General features: G+C 40.4%; 1 protein-coding gene across 1 annotated transcript in view; it reads right to left on the bottom strand.

Annotated features, from left to right (window-relative positions):
* Window positions 1-19888: 19888 nt before the first annotated feature.
* The window catches only part of Dkk2 (dickkopf WNT signaling pathway inhibitor 2), a 93065-nt gene continuing 85849 nt past the window's right edge, over window positions 19889-27104 (bottom strand). The window contains exons 2-4 of the mRNA XM_021196155.1: window positions 25700-25850; window positions 24501-24656; window positions 19889-21628 (exon numbers count right to left, since the gene is read on the bottom strand). Of these exons, the coding sequence (XP_021051814.1) occupies window positions 21378-21628; window positions 24501-24656; window positions 25700-25850 (558 nt within the window). The 3' untranslated portion in view covers window positions 19889-21377. The remainder of the gene's footprint in view (window positions 21629-24500; window positions 24657-25699; window positions 25851-27104) is intronic.

The raw sequence follows: 27104 nt of genomic DNA, 5'->3' as shown, positions 1-27104 counted from the left end.
AAGGATCATAAAGCCTAAGTCCATTTGCCTCTCACCATGGGCAACAGAATTATACACAAGTACGACATTTGCCTGAGTTGAAAGAGGAAATTCTTCATCATCATCTGCATCCTGATTCTGGGTTGAGGGAAGCCATAATTTTCAGATGGTGATGTCACATCCATTCCCACAACAGAGATTAGACCATACCACAAACACAGATTTATGCTTTCATGGGAGAAGTCTTATGTTTTCAAACATTTGTCTTTAACAATGGGCTTCTGGCAGGGAAGAAAGCTACCAGGCACACATAAATGCATGTATTGTGTTATCAATTGGCGGACTGCACACAGACAAAGGTACTGGCTACTAGTTGGAATCCACTTCTGTTATGTACGTGCATTAAATATTTCATCCAAGTCATAAGCCAAGTAGTGTCATAGCACATTTTGGTAGGATAATTACAAAAATGTTTATGATGGTGAATGATAAAACTGTAATTAAATAGTAATGGAATTTCTGTTTCAAGAACTTAGAATTTCCATTTTTAAAGTCCATTTTTAATAAATTGAGGAAATGTTGGAAATGTATTTTTATTTTACCCTCCTTCTCTGTAAAAGTACAGTTGGCTAAAACATCAAGATGCCTAGCTTTAAAAGTATTGCATTGCCCATTTTTTTTTACCACTAAGAGTTACTAATTTTTAATAATATCATGACTTGGGACATAGTGGTTTCAGAACAAAGTACCTTAGGAAGTCATTGCCCCCATCTGTTGATGAGTCTGTGTTTTATTATTATTATTATTATTATTATTATTATTATTATTATTATTTCCTTTTCTTATTGTTTTGGTATGAATATATATAGTATATATGTATGTACATCACTGAATATGTATGCAGGTGTGATTGTACTTCTGTGTGGTGCCCAGAGGTCAAAGTCAAGTGTCTTCCTAGTTCTTCGTCTTTTTTCTTCTTTTGAGAAAGAGTCTGTCTGGGTCTTGGAGTTCACCACTTGTCTTAGACTGGCTGGCCAGCAACACCCAGATTTCCTCTAGTACTCTCCCACAGATCTGTATTACACATGTCAGAGTACTCATCTTATTGATGTGGTTAGAATACTAGGAATCCAAATTGAGGTTCTAGTTCTGCAAAGCAAACACTTTAGAGGATAGGTTATTTCCTCAGACTCTGCTTTCAAGAAATGAGACTCACATTTGGATCTCATCTTCCCAAAAGCCAGAAACAAATGAGAAAATAGTATCAATGACAAGCTCTCAGGGCTTCATTTAAACAAATATTTATCCTCTGCAAGATTAGGATGTGCTCTTAACCACTTAGCTATCTCTCTAGCCTGATTTCAGTTTAAGATCACCAAGATATGCCTGGGAATGCATGAGATTACTTTGCTCCTCAAAGGGTTGTAAAGTAGAAACAACTTTTCCAAGAGGACCACCAGTAGTCTTCATCTATACAAATGATAAATGGGCTGAGGAAGAAATTGGAGGAAAATAGCCATTACAATAGCCACAACTTATACAAAATATGTTGATATAACTCTAACCTGGGAAGGAAAAAGTCTGTATGACAATAACTTCAAGGCCCTAAAGAAAGAAATCACAGAAGCCCTCAGATGATGAAAAGATCTTCAGTGCTCATGGATTCGTAGGATTAACATGTTGAACATGGCCATCTTACCCAAAGCAATCTGCTGATTCGATGTACTTTCAACCAAAATTTCAACACAACTTTTAACATTATCTGGAAAAACAAAAAAAGCACAAGCTAGCCAAAACAATTCTGAATAATAAAAGAACTTCTGGAATATTCATCATCCTGACCTCAAGCTGTATCACAGAGCAATAGTAATAAAAACTACATGGTATTAATACAGAGACAGACACATTGATCAATGGAATAGAATCAAAGACACAGAAATAAACCCACACACCTACTGACACTTGATTTTTTTTTTTTTTTGATAAAGAAGCTGAAACTATACAGTGGGGATAAAAGCATCTTCAACAAATGGTTCTGGTCTAACTGGCAGCCTGAATGTGGAAGAATGCAAATTGATCCATTCTTATCTCTCTGCACAAAGCTCAAGTCCCAGTGAATCAAGGACCTGAACATAAAGTCATATACATTGAATCTAATAGAAGAAAACGTGTGAAATAGCCTTGAATACGTTGGCACAGGAGAAAATCTATTGAACAGAACTCCAATGGTTCAGGCTCTAAGATCAACAGTTGATAAATGTGACCTCATGAAACTGTACCGCTTCTACAAGGCAAAAACAAAACAAAATAACAAACAAACACTGTCAATAAGACAAAATGGCAACCTACAGATTGGTAAAAGATCTTCATTAACGCTATATTCTGCAGGTGGCTAATATCCAAAATATGGAAAGAACCAAGAAGTTAGACTCCAAAAAACTAAATAACCCGAGTTTTTAAAATGGGGTACAGAGCTAAACAGAATTTTCAGCATAGGAATCTCAAATGGACAAGAAGAACTTAAAACAATGTTCAAAATCCTTAGTCATCAGGGAAATGTAAATCAAAATGACCCTGAGATTCCACTTTACACCAATCAGAATGGCTAAGATCAAGCCGCAAGTGACAGCACATGCTGGCAAGGATGTGGAGAAAGAGGAACACTTTTCTATTGCTGGTGGGAGTGTGATCTGGTACAACCCCTCTGAAAATCAGTCTGGTGGTTCCTCAGAAAATTAGAAATAGTTCTACCTGAAGATCCATGTATACCACTCTTGGGCATATACCCAAAAGATGCCCCACCATACCACAAGGACATATACTCCACTATGTTCACAGCAGCCTTATTCATAATAGTCAGAAGCTGGAAACAGCCCAGATGTTTCTCAACCAAAGAATGGATACAGAAAATGTGGTTCGTTTATACAATGGAATATTATTCAGCTATTAAAGACAAGGACATTATGAATATTGCTAACAAATGGATGGAACTAGAAAATATCATCCTGAGTGAGGTAACCCAGACCCCAAAGGACATGTATGGTGCGGCTCTCTGATAAGTGGATATTAGCCAAAAAGTAGAGAATATCCATGCTACACCCCACAGTCCCTGAGAAGCTAAAGAAGGAAGGCCCAAGGAGTCTGCTTAAATCCCATGTAGAAGGGGAGAATAATCATGGGAGGCATAGGAAGGGAGCAACCTGTGTGGAAGAAGGAAGTCAGAAGGGAAAGGGGGGAAGGATCAGCTTTGAGGGAGACAAGAGAGAGAAGCCCAGAGGACCAGGAGAATGAATGGAAATATGCAGTTGCTTGGGCTAGGGCATGGGAGGAACCTTTAGAAAGTCCCATAGATCAAGGATGGAGGAGACTTCCGGAACTCAGTGTGGGTGACCTTAGCTGAAATGTCCAACGGTTGGGATATGGAATCTGAAGATATCGCCTCCAGCAATCAGACAAAACCCCCCATTCGAGGGATTGGGACACTAACCCACCTACAAAACTTTTGACCTAAAATTGTTTCCATCTAAAAGAAATACAGGGACAACAATGGGGCAGAGGCTGAAGGAATGGCCAGCCAGTGACCTGCCCAACCTGGGATCCATCCCATGGGCTGGCACCAATCCTTGATACTATCATAGATGCTATGTTGTGCCTGTCCTCTACCAGCAGCTGACTGAGGCAGTTGCAGATACTCACAGCAAAGCATTGAACTGAGATCTGGGACCTCTATGGAAGAGTTAGGGGGAGGATTGAAGGAGCTGAAGGGGACAGCAACCCTGTAGGAAGACCAACATTGTCAAGTAACCTGGACTCTCTAGGAGATCCCAGAGACTAAGCCACCAACCAAAGAACATACACAGGCTGGTCTTAGGCCCCTGGCACATGTGTAGCGGACGGCTGGCTTGTCTGGTCTCAGTGGGAGAGGATGCTCCTATTTCAGAAGAGATTAGGTTTAACAAAAGACACACAGAATCTTAAAAAGTATCCCATAATATTTTGAACAATGTAGGGTCTCTTCGTTCATGTTTGAGATCTGAGATCTTCCATGAGTGAAAGACCAGGGTAGCCTGGTCCTGAGAATAATTTGCTTAAGTTCTATTAAAACACAATTTTAATTTTTTGGATATTATAATTATATCATTTCTCCCTTCCTGTTCTTTCCTCTAAACTCTTCCATATTTCTCTATGCTTGTCTTCAAATTTATGGATTTTTTTCTTTAATTGTTGTTACATGCATATATGTATACACATATATTCCTAGTTATAACCTGGCAGTCTATGTAATGGTACTTGTTTGTGTGTGTTCAGGGCTGACTTTTCGGTATTTGATAACAACTTGGTGTGTTTTTCACTGGGGAAGACTCTCAGCGTCCCTTGGTTGCCTGTAGCTGTTTGTGTAGGGTTGAGGCCTCGTGGGCTCCCCCCATCCACTTTGGCATGTCCGATGCTTTAAATAACTACAGTGGTGAGGTATAGAGTGATGGACTAGGAGGGAGAGATGGATCTCCCTTAGAAGAGAGACAGAATAGATAGTTATTGATGGATTTGGGTGGGTGGGGAGGTGGGGAGGAGTTGAGGGAGGGAAAAAGATAAATAAAACATATTATATGGAAAATCTATTTTCAATTAAGAAGTAATAAAAAAATAAAGTTTAAAACACCATAGGAGCCTGGAGAGATGACTCAGTGGCTACTAGAAGTCTTTGCTCTTGCAAGAGACCTGAGTTTGCTTTCAGTATTCAAATGTCAGCTCACAACCATCACTAACTCAATTTCCAGGAAATGCAATGCCATTTTTTGTCCTCCATGTACTCCTGGATGTGCATGGTGAACACACATATACTTGGGTGTATACACACATACACACACACACACACACACACATACACACATACACACACACGCACATACAAACACACACACACCCAAACACGTAAAGTATTTTTTAAAGATTTATTTATTTGTTTTATACATATGAGTGCACTGTGGCTGTACTGATGATTGTAAGTCATCAGGTGATTGCTGGGAATTTGAATTCAGGACCTCTGCTTGCTCCGGCTTAAACATTTATTTATTATTATATCTAAGTACAATGTCACAGTCTTCAAACGCACCAGAAGATCTCATTAAGGATGGTTGTGAGACACCATGTGGTTGCTGGGATTTGAACTCAGGACCTTCAGAGGAGCAGTCAGTGCTCTTAACCACTGAGTCATCCATCTCTCCAGCCTGTAAAATATTTTTTAAGTTGAAAGTAGCAACTGAACGAAACTTCTTCTTAATTATTGCTTCTATTAACATAAATTAAGGTTAAACCATTTCATGTTATTCTGTGATGGAAACAATCAGCAGGTTCAGTTTTCCTTTACTGGATCCTGAAAAATAACAACCTCACTTGCATGTCATGATTTCATATGCTTAAAATATTCCCATGACATAAAAGTATAAATGCAAATGTTTCACAGACGAGGAAAACTCGGCTCCTTTCAGTTTGGTGAATTGGTGTGTGACAGCGGAGAATCTCATGAAGGCTGCTAATTGCCAACTGTAGCTTCTGACGTCACTAAAGCAGATTTACTCTTTTCTGGAGTATAGACTGGAACACTAAGATCTCAGAGATTCGGGAGATTTATGACCCATCATTGACCGGTGAACTAACCTTATCTATACATGATTTGCAATGCACTTGTGTGTTTGTGAAGTTGTTGTGAACTGCAAATATTATATCAAAATTTCGTTTTGTACTGGAAAAAGGTTCAAAGTTCAAAGTTCAAAGTAGGATTTTGACTGAATTTGGGATGCTTTTATATCTTGGTAAAGCAAAAAAAAAAAAAAAAATTTACCTAAAGTTGAGCAATGGTTACTGAAAAACAGTGAGATCAAGAACAATGTGTACACGAGAAAGAACAGTGTGATGAAAGGTGATGAAAGCCATACTCCTGGTAAAAGTCTCTGGATTCAGAAGTCTGAGAGGGTACTCTCATTTACTAATGTTGTTTCTGTGGATATTTAATTATCCTTTGAATTGTCAGGAAGAGAACCTCACACACATAGTCATTGTGCAAGTTAAATGAATGTATACACGTACAAAGCGTGTTACAGAACAACGGCTCAGCAAATGTCACTGCAGCAAGAGCTGCAGAGTGTGCTGTAGTGAGAAATGGAATCTGAAGGCAGACAAGAAAAGGCTCACTGGGGTCCACTTGGAGTCGTTTGCAGGGGAGTTCAATCTGTATCATTGGGGCTCCTAAGTGGAGTGGGAAGTTATAACGTTCTTGGCGAACCATAAATTTAAAATCTAATGGATGAGGGAGGATCAACCCCAATGTCTATATGCACAAGTGTCAGAAACACAGAAAGAATGCTCGTGTCTCCAGAGATGGATGTGGAAGTGCTAAAATGCAGGGAAGTGAGAAGGATAAAGGGAGCGTGTGGGTTATTAAAGTGGCTAGAGAAGAGCTAAGTACCTGGATCTACTTAGGGGACCAACTTGCTCCATTCACCCCTCCCAAATCAAACCTTACTTTCCCCAGGACAATCGTTTGAGAGTAACATTCCAGAGGGAGGATTTGTGTTTTGTTTTATTTATTTTCTCTTTAGAAAATATATATTATGCACATGGAAAACATATTGACTCTCTCACACAGATACATATACAGAAGCCCCAATAATGAATGCTCCAAATGATGTCTATGTGCTTTTGAAGACATTTACATTTTTGCTTCCTCATCCAAAGAACAAGAAAAATACAATATTATGAAAGGGAAAAGGGCTCACAAGAACTTTAATGGAAATAACTGTTAGCACAGAAAACATTTATGGATAGTCAAATGTAATGACTTTCCAAATACTGGCCTATTTTAATGGTCATAGTGGTATAGCCTCATTTTATTATTGCCTTTTCCTGGTTACAAAGCATCACTTCTCTAATTAAAATAACATCATCTGGCTTTCATAGTGCATTATAACTCTTATTCCCCTAAACCAAGGGTTGAAGCCTCCATCTCTGGAGACACGAGCATTCTTTCTGTGTTTCTGGCACTTGTGCATATAGACATTGGGGTTAATCCTCCCTCAGTTGAACAGCCACAGTCTGGACCACTTAGAGGTCATGCATGCAGTATTAGTTCACTGGGTGCTACAATTTATAGATTTGCTGGATGATGAAGGGAGCCACTGATGTGGAAGTTTAGAAAAATGATAATCAGATCAGTAGAAAGTAAAACCAGAACAAGACACAGGAGTTACATGCACACAGGTGAGAATCTTCTCTCCTAATGGAGAACATCAGAGTGCAAAGGACCACCATTTTATAAAGGTAACACCTAGCGATTCTCTAGGGAGTAAGAAGGTGGCCATAATGTCTGTTGTTCTTGGCTAGGTAGAAATATAATGAGCAGAAAGGCTGAAGCAGGGAGAAATTGAAGCTCTGAAACCCAGAGACCTAAGCATGGCTGGAGGGATAGGAGAGCTACAGGGGGAGGAATTGAGGGTAGGAACACTGGCCAGACTGTGTAATTTGTGGAAGCCAGTCAGGAGTGATGGAAGATATTGGAGTACTGGTGACAAAAACATAATGTGACAACCTTTCCTTAATGTTCAAAAGGGGGGAAAGGCTGCATTCAATATTATAATGAGGAAATAGGTGTGTGGAACAGCAGGTGGTGGGTGAATGAGAGGGTGAGAGAACAAGGGAACTCTACTCTCTGAGCCCTAACTAACGCCAAGCAAAAACTCAGGCCCAGAATCATTTTCTAGCACACGGTATTTTGCTTTGATTTTCTGCTTTGCTTTACTTTGTTTTGCTTTGTTCTTTAGGCAGACCTAAAAAAAAAAATCTGTATTTTATAGGAGAAACATATAGTTGTCAAGTGATACAAAGTTTCTTACAATTGGCACATAAGCCAGCACTCTGTAGGAAAAAATGGAAATTCCTGGAAGCTGGACAGAGCCCTGGTTTTGATTATTTATCAACCTTAGGATGCTATATCCCAACTTTCATAGATGGGGAAAGAGCACAATGAGAAGGTAAAGGTCGAGAGACGGGTTTCAGAGTGGCTGGTAGGAAACTTAGGAATGATGGGGACTAAGCAAGTGCAGAGAGGCAGACAGGAGAACTGTATGATGGCACCAGGGTTAGGGACAGGAAGCAAGGGGGTTGAATAATCAAGGACTGGGAGCACAGGACATGCCACCACCGAGCCCAGAGACGCCTGTGCTGATACTTGGTAGGTGTTGCACACCAGTATGTGCTGAGGTGGAGTACAACCTCCACCAAACTACACATGTCAGGGCTGACTCAGAGGACGTGGCTACTCAGTCCTCACTTCTCAGTGTTGGAGTGTCCATGGGCATCTCCTGTTAGCCAAGCCCTGTAAGAAGCTTGAGGTACAGCGAGTCCAGAGCATGAAGCAGAGGCTTGTCAATCTCCCAGGGTACAGAAGACAGAGGTAGCAAGTCCAGATGCCTTTATCATTTCCACATTACAATTCATGTTTCAAGTACAAGTGATGTCAAAAATTCTGAGACCTCTGAAAATTATAGCAAATTAATGAAAAGAATGAAGAGCTTTATAGTTGGGCCATCTTTTTTTTTTTTTTTTTTTTTTTTAAAAAGCCAGTTATAAACTGGCCCAAACCAGTTTTACTCATTTAGCATGCATGTTGTTAGAAAATCATGGTCAGACAAAGCCTTTTCCTTTCGTTTACTCAGCATGTTCTTTGTGAAACAAAACAACAACAACAAAACCCAAGGGGTCACAGAGACTGAAGTGACAGTCACAGAGCCTACAGTAGGACATGTGCTAGGTCCTCTGCATATATGTCATGTTGTTTAGCCTGGCCCTCTTATGGGACTTTTTACAGAAGGAACAGGGGAGCGCCTCTGATTTTTTCACCTCCTCTTGAGATATTTTTCCTCCTATTGGGTTGCTTGATATGAGGGTTTGCACCTAGTCATATTATAATTTCTTATGCTCTTGTTCCATTGATAGTAGTCTCCAGCTGCCTGGTGTGCATGAGGGAAGCCACCTTGGGTCCTCGGCAAGAGCAGCACACGTTCTTAAGGACTGAGCCATCTTTCCCAGCCCCAACCCATGATGTTTAAGGAAGCGGCATCTGCACTGATGAACTGGGCCTCACTTCCTCCTTTCGGAACTGAACTTACTTGGTGGATGATGAAGTGCTGTTTGTTTCTGAGATAAGAAATCGCCAGCCTCCCAGAGACCCGTGGATTTTCTAAGTACAGTCTACAACGGAACAAGAAACAACAACTAAAAGACACACAGAGGAAAACCAGCCTCAGGTAAGTAGGACTGTGAGGTCTAAGCCTATGAGTCACAGTGGGGCTACATGTCCATCTCTACTTCCTCTAGCCTCCCCCCCCCCCAAGTAGTGACCTGAGCAAGTCATTTTGTTGGCTCTTCATTTCAGTCTCCAGCACAGAATGACATGCACTAAATTAATTTCATTATATTTAGTGAATCTGCATGTTCCCTAAAAAGATATTGGTCTGAAGAGGGGCATAGGCCAAAGAATGAGGTCAGAAGAATCTTATACTGACTTTTGAAAAACCAAAAGTATTTTCATGGACATTTTCTAAAAAATATTACATGCGAAGACTATTTGAAAATCTTCTAGAATTTTTCAAACAATTCCAAGTAATACTTTTAAAATATAAACTTGTTTTTCTACTCTGAATTCTTCTATTATAGCAGAATGCAGACTGTGGTAGGCTAGAGTTAGTAGTTGTTCCAGTTGTTCTTGGTCTTAGCCTAGTCTTAGCTATATAATTTAAGCCCCATTTGAAAAAAAAAAAACCCTATTCCTGTTTTTCATTAGCTTTGTGAAACCTTGAACTTTTGCTTTTGGATTATCTTTCAGTTGCCTTCACATCAGTTGACTGCAAGTTGCAGATTATTAATTCCCATAACCTGCTTTTGGTATCACTGTCCAAAATTTTAACAGCTGGTTGAATTTGTCCTTTGAAAAGAAACCAGGAATGAATAACTACTGGGTGGTGGGGAAAAGGGAGGTGTATTTGTCATAATTCCAGTTATAGCTACTCTATTGTTGTTGTTAGGGAAGATGCTTTGGTAAATAGTGATAGTGTTATTCTGTTATAGTGACTGTCAAAGACAGCCTCAATCTTCTGACCTTATACTCAGGACAGCAAGTAAGCCACACAATAACATAAGTCACCAAAGGCCCTGTTACTTCTGGAAACACTCAAGAATGAAAACTGTGGCCTCAGAGCATCATGGTTTCAAACCCCAACTCTACTTCTCTTAGCTCCAGAGTAGTTGCTGTGTTGAACAGAAAGAGATGCTGCAGATATACTGTCTTAGTTAGGGTTTTACTGCTGTGAACAGACACCATGACCAAGGCAACTCTTATAAGGACAACATCTAATTGGGGCTGGCATACAGGTTCAGAGATTCAGTCCGTTATCATCAAAGCAGGAACATGGTAGCTTCCAAGTAGGCATTGTAGAGGAGGAGCTGAGAGTTCTACAGCTTCATCTGATGGCTGCTAGCAGAATACTGACTTCCAGGCAACTAGGATGAGTGTCTTAAAGTCCACACCCACAGTGACACACCTACTCCAACAAGGCCACATCTACTCCAACAGGGCCACACCTTCTAATTGTGCCACTTCCTGGGCTAAGCATATACAAACCACCACATCTACCATTAATTTAGCAACACAGTGTACAGTGAACCATCATCAGAAAGAAGAGTGGCAGGCTCCTTATAAACACTACCTCAGGGACACATGCAACAATATGAGGCAAAATACAAGCTTCTCCATAAATGTAAGGTTACTTTCATTGTCACTGTGCCTGTTTCCTACAGATGAGTCCTTATAAACAATCCTTGTTGCTAGAAGATGAGAAGAGTTAGCAACCACCATAATCAGAAAAACAGGTTGGACCATACACAATACTATTCAGAAGTCCTTACATCATTGGATGTCCTATGACCCCAGCCCTTGTGGCCAGTGTTTCCTGGTCAGTCCTCTTTACCACTTCATTCATTTGCCTTGTTGAAGGGTACTAAGACTTTGTCTGTATGAGGAAAGTCTGCAAGTTAGAGTATGTTCTTGGATCACATTGGTCTGCCCCTTTCTCCTAGATGGTTAATCTCTTTGGCCTGTTCTGTTGTTAAACTGAGTAGGTTTGCTATGGGTCTTCGTTCTTTATCAAGTATCCACTCTTTCTGTAACATGAAAACAGCCTTTTGAGTGATGTCATATTAGTTGAAGAAATACTTCTGACCCACATTCTGTACAGCTTCCCCCACTCTGCCCCTAATCTCTCCATAGCTAAGGTTGATTTTTAAGCCTCAAATGAAATCCCAGAGTATACTGAAGTGATTACTACCCATGAGAATTCCAGATCCCTTGGAACATGTAAAAGAAAACCTATTTGTGTTTTTTTTTCCTCAAACATCATAGGAGGATCTTGAAAAGTTGCAAGGAGGTGTGTTAAAGCAATAGAGTTTAAGATTCCCACAGGCAGTACTTGATCTTACTGATGTCTAAATCAGATTTAAAAATGGCACACCACTGGGCAAAGAATCAGCCTCTGTTGGAACAGAAAGAACACAGCTGGCAGGAATGACAGGCGAGGTAGAAAAAGAAATGGAAGACATAATGATCTCAATTTCAATGTTTGTCTGAAACACTTAAGTAGGACTTAGAATATCTTACATGTGCTATGCTGATCTGATGGTCTCCATCTGTTATGAGGCTCCAGAGGCCAACTGGCCATTAAATAACAGGACAAGGACTGCTGTAACAGGTGCAGTGAAGTGGGAAGGTGTGGAGCAAATAAAACAAGCCCATGGCATCTGTAAGAAACGGTGACCCCCCCCCAGGAAACTTTAAAAGGCTGTGTGCTGTGGTATTCATGACGTATGTGTGAGAGGCGCAATGGCAAGTGCATTTCTCATGAAAGTACTTCAATTACTTGCATACTGTTATTTCTTTACATCCCCAGGCCCAGTGCTATGCACTTACTTAATGCTCGAAGAGAGCTATGACGTGCTTTGACAAATTAGCCTTTAATGCAATTCATTGGCCTGATGTCAATGGGAATGTTGCCTGAGCTACACCCTTTGCTAAAGTAATTTTCTAAACCTACCGCTGTGAGTCAACTAGCCTCTCCTCGTGAGTTTTCCTTGACACCCTTTGACATCTGTATCAAATTGAAATTCCTTATTAGCACCCTTTAGGATTTCCAGCCTTGAGTCAATGCATCTCTTTTTTATGTCCACTTGAAACTCTGCTTGGTCCATGCTCTAGCTCCGGTTTCTTGAATTCCCTGCATCTTCTGATCTCTCCTGCATGCCTGTTCTTTTGCAACCACTTCCCTCAGTGTATGTAGCAAGCTCTTTCTTGATAATGGGATCCATTCTGCATAGAATCTTTTATGGCTGATGAAAGATTTACCAAGGGCATCTTTCTAAACATTTATTTGTATGGAACTAAGGCAGTTATTTTTATATATAAAATATGTAGAATATTTATATAATAACTATACAGCAAAAAGATTTTTTGTTTTTTTCTTTTCCCTCGCTTATGAGCAGTTCCTCTTCCTATGTTCTTGATTATCAGACCTGACTTGGATATTCCCTTCTTTCATCAATTGCTTTCATCTAGCCTACAGTCCAGGTAATTCTCTGTATCCTAAATCCATCCATTCTCACAAACTCCTCTTTCTTCCATCTTTCCAGTGACCTTTTCAGTGACCACGAGATCCTGCCTAGGTGCCCTACTGTTCACACTTTGATCAGCAGTCTGATCCTTGCAAAATGTTGTTGTTTATTTCTCTCCCTTCCAAAGCCTTTACCAGCTCCATCTCTTTCAAACTGAACCGAATGTTGCAACACAGCTTTCTACCATTTGACCCCAATCCAACTCTGTCTTTGTCTCATGCATTTCATCCAAGCCTGCTCCAGTCGGCTGCATCCCACTGACAGGCGTATGCGTGTATGCTTCTGCTGTCTTACTGTTCTTGTAGATCTTCCATCGTCATCCCATCAGTTTGCTCAGGCTTTGTGAAAGCTGGATCCTAAGAGGTATTCCTTGATAGTGATTTTAATATGCAAACACCAACTATTTTCCTGTTCTTCTCCCTCTTACTCTGGCTTTACTCATAGTGCTCATTGTTATCTCCTATAGTGTTAATATATTTCTTATTTAGATTGTTTCCCAATCCATCCTGGTCAAATATTAACTGTAATATAAAGATGAAATCCTTGACTTCTTTAGTGGGCATGGTGCCTGTACCACTTTAGATCTGTTTAAAGACCTTATGGTAAAGGCAACTGGAGATGGCAGTGCCTGACAGGGTGAGTGGCCTCCAAAAAGCACAGAAGACCTTACAGTGCCTTCTGCAGGGTACAACCTCAATAGTCTAAAGACCCTCAACTAAGACTCGCCTAGTAATGTTCTATACCACAACCTTAAAGACCAAATTCCCCAACACATAATCCCGTTGGGAGCATGCAACATATTTAAACTCCAGGAAGAGAATACCCTGGGATTTTTGGAATGTGTGCTTTATGGAAATGGTTTTCCAAAATAGAAGTTAACACTTTCAGTTCAGAAATACATTGATATGTTAAAATTATAACAAATGTAGGGATACTGGAGCACATATTCCCATAGAATGAAGCACCAAAAAAACACATAGAGGCGTGGAACTGAAGACGCCAGCTTGCAAGAGATTATGAAGGCTGTGCTATTAAACAAAACTTATCCTCACATTAGCACTAGTTGTACTAGAATATGCCAGGCATGGAAGAGAGGGACACTAATGAGGTTAACCCCATAAAATATATAAACTTGACCAGTCTTGTATAATGGAAGGACTAACTCAAACAGTTCTCATTCTTTAGAAGAAAACAGAATGTGTGAGATAGATTCTCTTCTCACCATACCATATGTTCAAATACAGAGCCATTTGGGTTAGGTAAAGTGGCACCTTTAGGTTCTCCTCCAACATTCATAATCGCACCAGCCTGGAAAACGAGTTAGTTTTCTAGTACCAGGCTTGATATCCCTCCTGGTGAGTGAGTTTTAAGTGTAATAGGAGAACGACCGATTGCTGACTGCCAAGGCATGTGTGCCACTACTGCAGCCTTGATGTTATTATGTCATATTGGACATAATTATGGTTCATACATTTCATAGCGAGGAAAGACTGTTGGTGGCTTTCTTCCTTTGGAAGCTTGCATTGGCATCTTCTGGTACTCTGAGAGCTACTTCACATGAGGAAGACTTTCAGGCCAGATCCAGCTCAGGGACAACTAAGGAATGCTGAGAGCAGGAGAAGTAGCCTTCTTTACTGAAAACCATGACAAGGCTATCCAATATTAAATGATCAGCCCTGAAAAAAAAATATACACACTTCCAATATTAAATGATCAGCCCTGAAAAAAAAAATATATATATATATATACACACTTTTAAGACACAGATTGAATAGGTTGTATTTATATGTTTAGCAGTATATTATATTGTGTAAGTTATGTATAATAGGTAATATATCATATTTTGTTAATAAACTAATAAAATATATGAAATATTTTGTTATATATACATATATAAAACAAAAATTAAAGAAAAAAGAGACCATGCTTTAAAAAAGAGCAAGAGGTTACATGGAAGAATTTTGAGGAAAAAAATGGTAGGGGTAAATGATACAATTATATTATAATCTCAAAATATTTTTAAAGAAAATAGGGAAGAGAGAAAATAGAGAGAGAGGGAGAGAGAGAGAATCATTTCTTCTTGGTGGGACATATTCCCCTATAGATTTCAGATCACAGATCATAGATCCAAATACCAGATTTCAATTGATGGGCAATTTTATGAAGCAAAAAGGAAGACATATTCTATGATACCTGTGAAATATCTTCACTCAATTCCATGTACCTCTCCTAGAGCCTTTGATAACTCTTCAACCCTACACATGTTGACTGGACCTTGCCCTAAAGAGTAAGTTTAAGAAGCAAAGATAACCTGTTTTCTAAATGTGGTGGCACTTCTGTCTATTACTCCACATCCTCAGAATTCACCAAAAGTTATTAAATGATAGCTGTGTCAGAAACTGAGTGAATGAATCCTTGAGGTCTTACTGAGTCTATAGTCAGCTAACGGAGGAGCATCTTGACCACAGCTGCTTCAGGGCTTCTAGCTCAGACACCAGGAACTCTTCAGAAATCAGAATAATGAAGAGAAATCTTTTGCTATTAACTTCAAGATTTTTGAAGTTTGGTTGTTTGGGACTCATTTTTAAGAGGAAGATAATGATTGCACAATTTAATTCCTCTGAACTTCAACTTGTTTTGACTTAGTTTAACATGCGAGATAATTTACTCTTTGAAGTCCAGTTTCTCTCTGAGGTATTTAATGGAAGAGGAGATGTATTCAAATATGTGGTTTCTCCACATTATAATTTTATTATTACTGAAATACACTTGTGCATTACATTATTGGATATTGGATATGGCATTTATTTTTAGTGCAAAATCTAAGATATCTTATGTAAGATCACAAGACAGATGTGTTGATATGATAAAAAAAATGGACATTATTTTTGAGATTTGGAAACAAGAGTAATCTTGGACTTGATTTAATTAACAGTTTTGATCCATTTTTGCAAGCTAAGAGCATAATACACACATATGGCAAGGGCTCCTTTTGTTACCTTGCCTCCGGGTTGGGGAGTTAGTTCAGTGGTAGAGTGCTTGCCTAGCAAGCGCAAGGCCCTGGGTTTGGTCCTCAGCTCTGGGAAAAAACAAGGTAACTGGATACTTTACCTCAGGACATTGATGATAATGGTGGAGCACACCTGGAAACAAGTTTTAATATCTCAAACTAGAAACCAAGAGATATGGGTCCCACCACTCTTCCTGAAAGCACGCTCCCAGTGACTCCTGAGTATTGCACTATTGAAGTGAAAACGTCTAGTTCATTGGAAAGTTAGTTATGTCAAATGATGGTTTGCTGGGGCACACAGGTGAAAGGATGTCTTGCTAAAGCAAACACGTGAAAGACTGTCTTCCAGAAGCAGACAAAGGTGACAGGATGTTTGGATAGAGCAAACAGGTAAAAGGATTCTTGATGAAGGAGTATAAATACGACCCCACGGACAGAGGGAGACGAGCACTGAGCCTTGGTTTGGTTTGCTCTGCCTCGTTATTCTTTGCTAACAACACACGTGTGTTGGTTCACCTTACATAGCATTGTTGAGCTCAACTTGTGGTAACACTGCCATTGAGAGAAACTTACCCAAGAACTGCTCTTAGGTGCCACTTTGCAGCCCCACCTCAGGCCAGTTGGTGAGCCTGGCAGTTTCTTCTGAATTGAACTATAGCTGCCTGGGGTCTGCCTGCTGAAAGGGCTGGACTGTAGCTGCTGGTTCGTGCCTGGGGACTGCCTGCTTAGAGGACTGCTCTGCAGCTGCTAGGATATATTTGGTGTTTGCTACAGGACTGAACTACTGCCAAAGAATATCAAGCTCACCCCGAAAGAACTATTGCTGAACAGGCCCACTTCTCCCATGTCCAATAACTTTTTTCTTCCACTACCTCTGTTGGGTGGTGAGCTATAGGAGAGGTTTAACATTTATTAAAAGTGGGTTGCAAAAAAAAAAATGTGTGCCTACCCATTATCCAATGACTCATGGGTATTCCACTAGGCCCATCTCTTAAAAGATTCACACTACCATTCAGTACTGCCCCTCAGGGGATCAAGTGGCTTCCACATGGATGTTGGCTGAGACCCAAGTCACACTCAAGCCAAGGTACTGCATTGGTAGATAGCAGGTCACATTTTAGTTTAAAACCGCAATTTTTATAATATAGGAATGGTTTCATACAATGAAATGTACTGTTGGAGGGGAGAGTCCTACTGTATAACATGAACACTCATTTAATACTGAGTCAAGTAATGATTTCATCCCTTACTCGATTCTGTGATATGAGTAGTCCAGTTTGGGAGAAATTTGAATAAAATCCTGAGAGGCTCTGTCAGTGCCTGGCAAATACAGAAGTGGATGCTCACAGTCATCCATTGGACGGAGCATAGGATCCCCAATGAAAGATCTAGGGAAAGTACCCAAGGAGCTGAAGGGCTTTGCAAGCCCCATAGGAGGAATATCAATATGAACTAACCAGTACCCCCAGAGCACCCTGGGACTAAACCACCAACCAAAGAAAACATGTGGGACTTGTGGCTCTAGCTGTATATGTAGCAGAGGATGGCCTAGTCAGTTATCAATGGGAGGAGAGGCCCTTGGTCCTGTGAAGGTCCTATGCCCCAAAATAGGGGAACGCCAGGGCCAGGAATGGGAATGGGTGGGTTGGGGAGCAGGGAGAGGGAAGAGGGGATTTTTGGAGGGGAAACTAGGAAGGGGGTAACATTTGAAATGTAAATAAAGAAAATGTCTAATAAAAATATATTAAAAAATTCTAGAGTGGGAAATGCATAACATACTTTGTCACTCCTTCTTCACCTTTGATGCTAACTCTGAAAGGAAGTGTGTCCCTCTTTTCTGCTGGCCCATGTTGGCATTTGGAAGGAACGTGCATACAGCCCAGGACTGATGTAGTTCATTGTCACATGTCCACAGTCCCACACTAGTGCTTAGTTTACAGAAAGACCCTTCTCCATAAATGAAAGCTACAGTCTCTAGTATTAATTTTATCTACAATAGATATTGGTTGATCAGCGGGCATTTCAAAGATCTTTGCTCTTAATTAGCCTGAATTTTTAGGAAGAAAGAAATATAATTAAATAATGTTCCCCCAAATGATAGATGGCACAGTTAAATACTTTTTGGTTAAAAGGGAGAAAAGGGGACATTTGACATTTCTCAAAGCATATTGCTTAGTACAGTAGAAAAGAAAAAAAAATGTTACTCATGTGATTGTCAAAGTCTAACTACACTTTCACAAGGAAATACAAATGGTCTCAATTTGAGGTAATAATGACTACGAATACCCTAAGTGACTGATTAAAATGATGTGGAAATTTTCAGCCATGCTTCAGGGATCTTTAACTCTTTCCTGTAGCCTTGGGACTCTTCTGGCTTCGTTAAGCTGCAATATCCACTGTGTCAGGGAAGATCTGTTTTTTGTATTTCATCTGGTTTTTGTATTTCTACATGTGCGTTTTTACACCTGCCTGGCCTCATGCTACAGACTGTCAGTCAAACACTCCTGGCCTTAATGCTCAGAAAGCAAAAGAAAAACCAACTTGCCAGGAAATAGATTGGGGTTATTCAGGCCCCAAAATGGATTCATTTCGTATCATAATTATGACCACTTGTAGCTGAATTAAATAAATAAATAAAACAAGTAAAAGAAATGACTGCCCCTAGGTATGAGGGAGAAGAAAGTGTATTATAGCTACGTGGAAGAGTGTAGTCAGAGGCAGGGACATCTGGGAGAGTCCAGAGTGGACATGACCCTAAGCCATGTGGGGAGAGTGAGGAAGGGAAGGGAGAGGCCAGCAGCCAGGAGGCCCAGAGGTACACAAAGAACAAATAAGCAAAATGGTTGGTTGAATTATATAGGAAAGAGGAGACCAGCAGCCTGGATGATGAGTCAGCGTATGCAGTGGGGCTGGGGGATGCCAGCCAGGAGTACCTTGTAACAGGTAGGGGCAGAGGGATGCAGGGAAAATCTGGCTGCTGGTGTCTGCTTTGATACATTAAATAGGCACCTCAGCCATTTGTCCAAGGTTTGAAATCTAACAGTAGTGATCACAGAATATGCAAATGAGCAAACCCACTAAACCTGCTGGATCTCCATTTGGGGGGATTTCTCCCAAGACAGGGTACCATGGATAAGACAGTCCCACCTTCAATTGTTTTCGGAGACCTTTGGGGAGACCTCTTATTTCACGAGGTTCCTTAAGGCAAAGGAAGAATCAATGGGTGGAAATCAGAAGAGGGAATATGCTGATTTAACTTTATGAATAGCAATTACAACCATTCTGTCATACAATGAGTTGCCGTGGTAACAATAAGCCAGGTCACCTCACGGTGCTAATATCCAGCTGATTCCCCTTCAGACTGAAGATTAATACCAAACCCTGGTTAAGTCTAAAAACTTAGGGTTTTGTGAGCACCTTTTATCCCCATAAGAAGACACAGGACACTTTGTATTCAACTTTTTGAAAGAAAAATTTAATATATTTTATCTTATTATACATTTCCCCTAAATTACAAAGTTGACAGCTGCAAATATATTCTGCTACAAAGCTTTCTGTAAGAAACATCTCTATAAGAAAATACATCTCATTAACATTTCCTGTAAATAAATTATTTCAAATAATTTTTCAGAGGGTGAATATAAGGGGAATAATGTGAAAACTAGGTGGTAGGTGTCATTGCTATGTAGGAAATTCTGACCAAAATACTCCATTTTCACATCACAAAGCTTAAACCACATAAGGTTTGCTCTTGGGTAAATTAGCTTATGAGTTCTGTTCTAGCAGACACATGCAGAGCACAGACCACCATCATCCTGACCAAATGTGTGTCAGAAGCTGAATCTCTTGTTGGACTGGACTTTGCGATTGCAGCTAGGATATAAGTCAAACACAAAAGTGATGTGTGGTCTATGAGAGCTTAAGCAACAGCGGGTTTAGCCTTTCTTCCTTCCTTTCTTTCTTTCTTTCTTTCTTTCTTTCTTTCTTTCTTTCTTTCTTTCTTTCTTTCTTTCTTTCTTTCTTTCTTTCTTTCTTTCTGTGGACGTTGTACATCGTGGTGCGGAGCCTAGTGCGCACCACGATGTACAACGTCCACAAGCAGGCCAACAACCCTTGGAAGAACGGCAAGGACCTCACAATGCTCTCCTTGAACCTTCTCATTTTCTTCTTTCTTTTTATTTTTGTCCTTTATGCTCTAGATGTCGTATTCAGAAATGTGTTTATTCGGAAAATAGTGAAATGATTTCAGGGAATTTCTACGGATTAGGGATATGTTATTACTTTTTAACTTTCAATAGTTTCAGAAAATAGGAGCTATGTCTTTGGTAATGGCATACTCCATCGAGAGGTTAGTATATAAAACTTCTAATGACATCATCACTCTAAAGCCTAGAGAGATTGGTTCCTCTCATATCACCTGACTTAAGGGAACCCACTTTGTAAAATCCCCTCATACTGAGGTTATCTCACAGCCTCAAAAGCATGAAATATTTTGAGGCTAGGGAGGGCAGGCTGCATTGCCCTGAGCTTACCTGCATGAGAGCAAATCTCATGGAGAGCTTCAACTTTGCTTCTGGAGCCTCTGATGGCAATCATGACAATCCAGCCTGTGCTTCAGACATGTGACCTTAAAGCCTGGACAAATAACAAGGTTCCACCTACTTCCCTGCTGTGCTCCTCTAGTGCAGATATCACTCATGTCTCTAGTGCCTGCATCACCCTACTGGTCTCCAGCTATGCAAGGATAAAGGTATTTATCAGGATATCACAGGTAGGGTATGTGCTCACTCCATCATTCAGTTCTCCTCATGTGTCAGACATCTTCAGTGTTTTTGCAATCTGTGACAATTCTGCCCTCTCCTTGTATTGTGCACTATTAATGGCTCCAGCTCGAGCAGGTATCACACTGGCAATGCCATTCCTTCACAATGCAGATTCTGCTTTTGTCTTACATCTAACTTTATTAATTCAGGTGAAATTAGGTTTTTGAAACAGAAATGAGTGGCCTGAAGAGACAAGTTTACCCTTTTCTAGCCCATTGCCTTAACCACTTAGCCAAGACTACTGGTTGTTTACCCTATTCTAATGCCTAAATGACATACCAGTATCTTGATGTGATTTGGAAAGTACTGACTGCCTTTTCCTCTTGTCTACCAAGGCCTTTATTTGAGAAAAATCAAAGGTGATTTTTTTGTGATGTGATTAATGATGCTGAACAGTCTCATTCCCTGCTCTTCAGCTTTCCCCATGTTTTAGAGATTCTCTTCATGTCAAGGGAGAGTGAGAGTAATTTATTAAACTGTAGCTTTGAATAGAAATGTGGCTTTAAGTTATTTTTATATCCATTGCCAATCTGAAGGAAACGCCCCCTACAGCTCAAGCCAAACTCTTGGAAAATCACATGGTATTCGTCAGTAATTTCCATGGTGTGCTTTCTTTTAATAATAGCATTTTCACAAATGTGTACATTATTTACATAGATGAGGCGCATAATGGAAGCACTGGTAGTACTTTGGTTGTCACTGACTCTACTTAATTCAGTCCTGCCCTCTTCTGCTCCACATTCTTACCACATTCCTCATTCTTCCACATTCCAATCCAGGTTTTCCATCATGCCATAATGCATTAAATACACAAATTCACAGTCTGCTAGTGATGACTCTTCCAGTGTTTATCAGATCTTCTGGCATACATGGAGTCTGGCTTTGGAAGAGTAGGTGGCGTCTTTCCACACTTTGCAGGACAGACCCTTTGCACAGTCACACCTCTGGAAAATCTCCAGCCCATGCGAACCCTTCTTGCGTTGTTTGGTACAGACTTCCCCCTGATGGAGCACTGGTTTGCAGATTTTGGTCCAGAAGTGGCGAGCACAACAGAACCCATCAATGCAGTCTGATGACCGCAGGCATGGGTCTCCTTCGTGTCCTACAGAAAACAAGGCCAAGGGGTTTACTAGGGTTCTTGAGAGCAATTTCTATTTTACAATCAAAATCACGGAAAATACTTTCACTTGCATTATTCTGCATTATATTGACACTGATGATGAAAAGTCTTAGCTTTGTACCAGTTTGTTCTCTCTTTCCATTCATAAGTCTGCCTCTGTCTTTTTCCATTATCTGCCATCTGAATAGAAAGTTCAATGACACAGCAGAACTGTGTTCGTCTTTAGTTCATCACAGTCTACTTTTTTCCCATTTCTCTCTGTGTTTGTGTGTGTGTGTGTGTGTGTGCATATATGCATGCTTTTTTCTTGTGTGGGAGTATATGTGTGTGTGTATGGGCAAGTACATGTGTATGAATCAATCTGAAAGACCAGATTATGTTGGAAATCATCCTCTATCACTGTGCCACCTTTGAGCCAGAATCACTTTGAGTCACTGTGCCACCTTATTCTTTGAGCCAGAATCACTCAAACAAACCCAGAGCTAACTGATATGGCTCGACTTGCTATCCAACTTTCTCTGAGGGATCTTCCTATGTCTGTCTTCTGAGTCTGGAGTCACAGATAAACTGCCATGCTCTCTCTACCCAGAATTTATAGAGTGAGTAGGATTGAAACTCCTGTCCACGTGGTGAGCATTTTACTTATGGAGTCGACTCCCCAAACTATAGTATAACTTTAGATATTTTCCTGGTGATTTTTTTCCTCTATGGGGTAAATTTGAGATTTAAAAAAAAAAAGTGGTTTCAAATTCATTAATTTGATGTCTATTCAACAGGTCTCAACAAAGCCGTGACTCAAGAAAGCTGCAGGTTTCAGGGACTCTTTATTTATTAGTTGAGTTTATTAGGCACTCTTATTTATCAGTAGAGTCCAGCTGTGAAAGCAGAAGTTGTAGCACACATTATTCAGTGCAGAGAATTGGTCACAAGTATGGTAGTTGAAGTAAGCATTTTGAGACATTGATGAGCTGCAGGAATTCACTACCATATTTAGGCCAAGAGACGCCCAAGGAACAGGTGATGTCAGCATCCAGGAGCTTCATTCATTAACCAGAACCTAAAGCTCCACCCGACAGGAGCTCAAGACCGAAGCACACATAGCCATGCCAAAATACCAACGGAGGCTGTGAGAGTAGGAAGCTGTTTAAACCCAGCAAGATGCATCTGACGAAGAATGGTGGGAAATATGGAAATACAGCCTACAAAGAGCCATGAGCCAGAATAGAACAGAGAGATGTCATTCAGCATCATTCAGGGCCATCAGGCTCTGGGGCAACCAAGGACTTTCTGTAAACTATGTAAGATTACAAATCTAGGTATTGTATGTGCACACGCACACACACACACACACGCACATGCACACGCGCGCACACACACACACACACACACACACACACAAATATTAAGTTACCAAATAGCACCCTCACACATACATCTTGGCGGCATTGATTTCTGTTTCAATATACGGCAGGGGTTGTCAAACTGTATGAGCTGTCAGATTGCAAATATATTAGGGTTCTGAGGCTCTTACAGCTCTTTACTTTTATTCTATTGTAGAACTCAGCCATAGGGAAGACATTAACAAACATATAAATCTGTGGTCTTATGAAGCATATTTAGGTGATGCAGATGAGTCTCAAAGGTCATTGCATGGCCACCTGTGGGTTCCATCAATCTAGATGTAATTACTTCCACTGTAAGATTTTTGATGCAACTCACAAGCCATGCAACACAAGATTTCTATTTGTACCCAGAACATTTCATACACACACGATTATAACAGAGAATATGATTAGTGCTGTGACTTAGATTTCTGTTGGAATGAGGAAAGACACATAATGCCAGCTATATAGGAAATTGATAAAATGGAAATTAGAGATACGGGAAAACATTTCAGGGTCCTGGTAGATACAGCAAAATAATAAATAAAGGTATATTATTTGCCAACATCTTTAGCTTTATACAGATGACCACTAGCAATCCAGGATATAGTAACTGGTCAAATCTTCTCCTGGACACTGTCTCTTTAGAAGAAAAAATTGTGGGGAAATGGTTTTGTGGTGAGGCAAGCTATGGAAATAACATAATCAGAAAAGAAAACAAGGTTTTCACATCAGGACTTCCCAGAGCACTTCAGTACATCAAAAACTCTAAACAACAGGGGACATGCTCTATTACAAAGTTCTTTAAAACACTGGGCATTTTAAATCACTTACAACTTGAAAAAGGAAAATGCAGATACACGTGGGAAAGGCCTCCTTTGGGTATACCTCTGATTCGTGCTTTCAATGTTTTTGACTTACTGTAAAATAATTTCATACTAGTCAACTTGGTTATAGGTGAGTGGGAGGATTCTGACATGTTTCCATAAGGAGAAGGGGACTTTATATACTCATGCATAAACCTATTATAAACCAGTGCTTCTTATAGATTGGTCTATGGATCACGTGTCATCTGATTGTCTGGTGAAATCAACTTATCGAATCCTCAAAGGTGAGAATAATGGCTGGCAATTTAATTGTCAGCAACAATATCTCCTTGTGTATTTTTCACAGTTCTTTACTTTTTGATAGGTTTCAACCAGACAGTTTTGTTTAGAAGATTTCTTCATAAGAGAGGGACGCCTAGAAAGTGGCATAGCAGGTCAGTCCTTTCTCATAAATGTATACTTTCTAGTACTTCTGTGAAATCTCTAGCATTTTCAAAATTAAAAATCAATATCCTCTATCTGAATTGTCCACTGGTGAACATTTTTAATAATGGATTCATAGACCCAAAATGAATTGCCGATGCTTTCTTTTACTTCTTTATGAAAGAAAAGTAGAGAAGCATGGAAGTACAGGTGGTAGCCTACCTTTTATATGAGGCATCTTGGAGTGTGGCCTTCCTAGGTTCTGCCATCCCAGGTCATGGTTGGAATAGTGACCATGGTTGCGATCTCTATGCCGTGTGCCATCCAGAGCTGGGATATGTGGGGTGAGGATGCTCTCGGTGACTGGGATGCAGATGCCTGGAAGTAGAGATGTAACACAGTTTAACTCTACAGCCTGTGATGCTTATCCTATCCTTGTGAGTAAGACATTCATGTGTCTGCTTCCTAATCTGCCTGCTCTGTATGTATCTCTGTATGTGCTGCCCATCTCTGTATGTGCAGCTCATCCTTCATCCACTTACTTACTGAGGATAGAATGCTATGGGTCTGGAACTAAGCTTCCTAGATCTAAATTTTACCTCTTTGAAGCTCAAATGGCACCATGCAAACAACAAAATAGAAATAAAGACAGAACTAATCTCATTGAATCCTTGTAAATAGAAGCAAAGAGCTGAGAATAGTGACATTGTGAAAAAGTAAGTTAGTGTCTGCTGCTTTCTTTTGTAAAGTGATCTGGCAAGATACCTGCCAGGATCGATTTTGTTCATGAGCAAAATGATCTCAGTCTGGCCTACACACTTCTCAAGCCGTGTGAGGCCTTTCTTCCTCCCTTCAGTTCCTTTGTGGTTCTCATAGCACATGTCTGCCTAGAGGCCAGAGCAGACGTGATGATGAGTTGGTTTTCCATGACTACACTTAGGCTGCTAACCATTTTCTTCAACCATGTGTTGTCTGTGATTGCTTGTCAGTTCACTATTAAGGCTGAATAAATGTCTGCCTATCATTTCATTAGGGTTGAGTGGAGACAAGATACAGGTGAGAGTCCTTTGTACTTTGGTGGGCCAGTCACCGCCCCCCCCCCCCCACTTAGTAAGGCTGCCCCAGGACATCTTGAAGATAATAACTATAACACAAAACTCTTATGAACCTGGTCACAACTGTACTGCCTGTCTTGGCATTCATATGTTTAGTAAACAACACATTGAGTGATTTTTTGAATGTAACATTTCAATTTTGCAATAGCCTAAATCAACGTAGAACACTGTCTAGAAAGTGTTCAGACACAAGGAAACCTAAGGTTTGGAAGGTGACTCTGGTATCTCATAGTATTCAAACCAAGATCCAAACCCTCCCAAATACTAAGGCTTTTAAGAAAGAAAGGCCTGTTAACACTCTCTTACCATTATTGCAGCGGGTACCAGGGCAACACATCCCGTCTCTGTGGCATCGTTTCTTTTTCCTCCGACAGACCATGCAGGCTGATGATCCTTGGTGGGGACTGTGGCAGTACCTTCCAACTTCACATTCCTTATCACTGCTGCAAGGGTAGGCCTGTTGTCGGATGGAACAGCACAGAAAGCAACGGGTGAGGTCTTGGGACCCTGAGAAGGCACTGTGCAGCAAACTGAGTAGAAACTACGTCATAGTCACAGAGCCTGAATGAGATACACCACTGCGTGCAGTCCTGAACATTGGTTCTCCGGGGTTTGCCCTTAGCTGATGGCTTTGTAAGCATTTGGCGACTGATGATGACAAAGATGAAACTGGCAATAAACTTGGAAGTAAAAAAACACCATGAAATTAACATTGCCCATACATTTTCATTGGCCTATGTTGGAATTAGAATTTATACTTCCTACTGATAGGTTCCTGCCGTAAGAGCGACCTCAGAGGCTGTCATATTGGTGACAGCTGTATGGCCACTAATTGCAGAACACAAGAACAGCCTCACCACTCCATTCTCACCTGCTACTGAAGGGACAGTAAAAAGAGCCAATGATTGTTCTGGAAGTTAAAATGTGCTAGCAGCCCAATCAGAGGCAACAGAGGGGCCCTGCATAACCAGAGGGAGGCTGAACTTGGGTACTCCAGGGTTTTCACAAAGCCCAAAGGGTCCCTGCTCACACAACCTTCTCTCAGGAGCTATGCCTTCAGTTTGTGCAGAAAACACTATTTATTAATAAATTTCTCTACCCAGCAGTAAGTCTTGAAAGTTATCTAAGATGTGTTTGATAGTAACTAAAAAGATAAAAGTAAAATATGGAGTCTGGTGTGTCCGTCTTGCCTTCTGGAGTTCTTGGATTATTTGGCACGTATCTATTCAAAGACTAAGGTCACACAACACGGTTAGATTTAGAGCATTGAGGTAGGCCTTCTGCTTTTAATATTTTTTTTGAAACAAGGTCTAATTATGTAGCCTGTGCCTGCTGGAACTCACCACATGAACCAAACCGGTCTTGCCTCTTAAACTTGTGACAATTCTCCTGCCTCTGTCTTTAACTGGGATTATGAGCAAGCATTGCCAGGCCAACCATCCTTTTGTTCTATTTTATTTTTCATATTTTCAGAGTGATCCACTAAGTTTTAACTACAAATGCAAATCACATTTTTTAAAGCTCTGAACTTTGCTTTGAAGTGTGCATAAATGATATAAAGATGAAGCTGGATAAAATGCTTGTGGCTCTAAAATAATCTAGTTTGGATACATTCATTATGAAATCCACTCAATGTCCTGACACCACACTGCTTATGGCTTTTCTCCTTTTCTCTCTGTTGCTCTGTGTGTGTGTGTGTGTGTGTGTGTGT

This window comes from Mus pahari, chromosome 4 (genome assembly GCF_900095145.1).
Source record: "Mus pahari chromosome 4, PAHARI_EIJ_v1.1, whole genome shotgun sequence".
NCBI classification, from domain to species: Eukaryota; Metazoa; Chordata; class Mammalia; order Rodentia; family Muridae; genus Mus; species Mus pahari.
The sequence above is the reverse complement of the archived record's forward strand: the minus strand, read 5'-3'. Positions and strand labels throughout refer to the sequence as shown.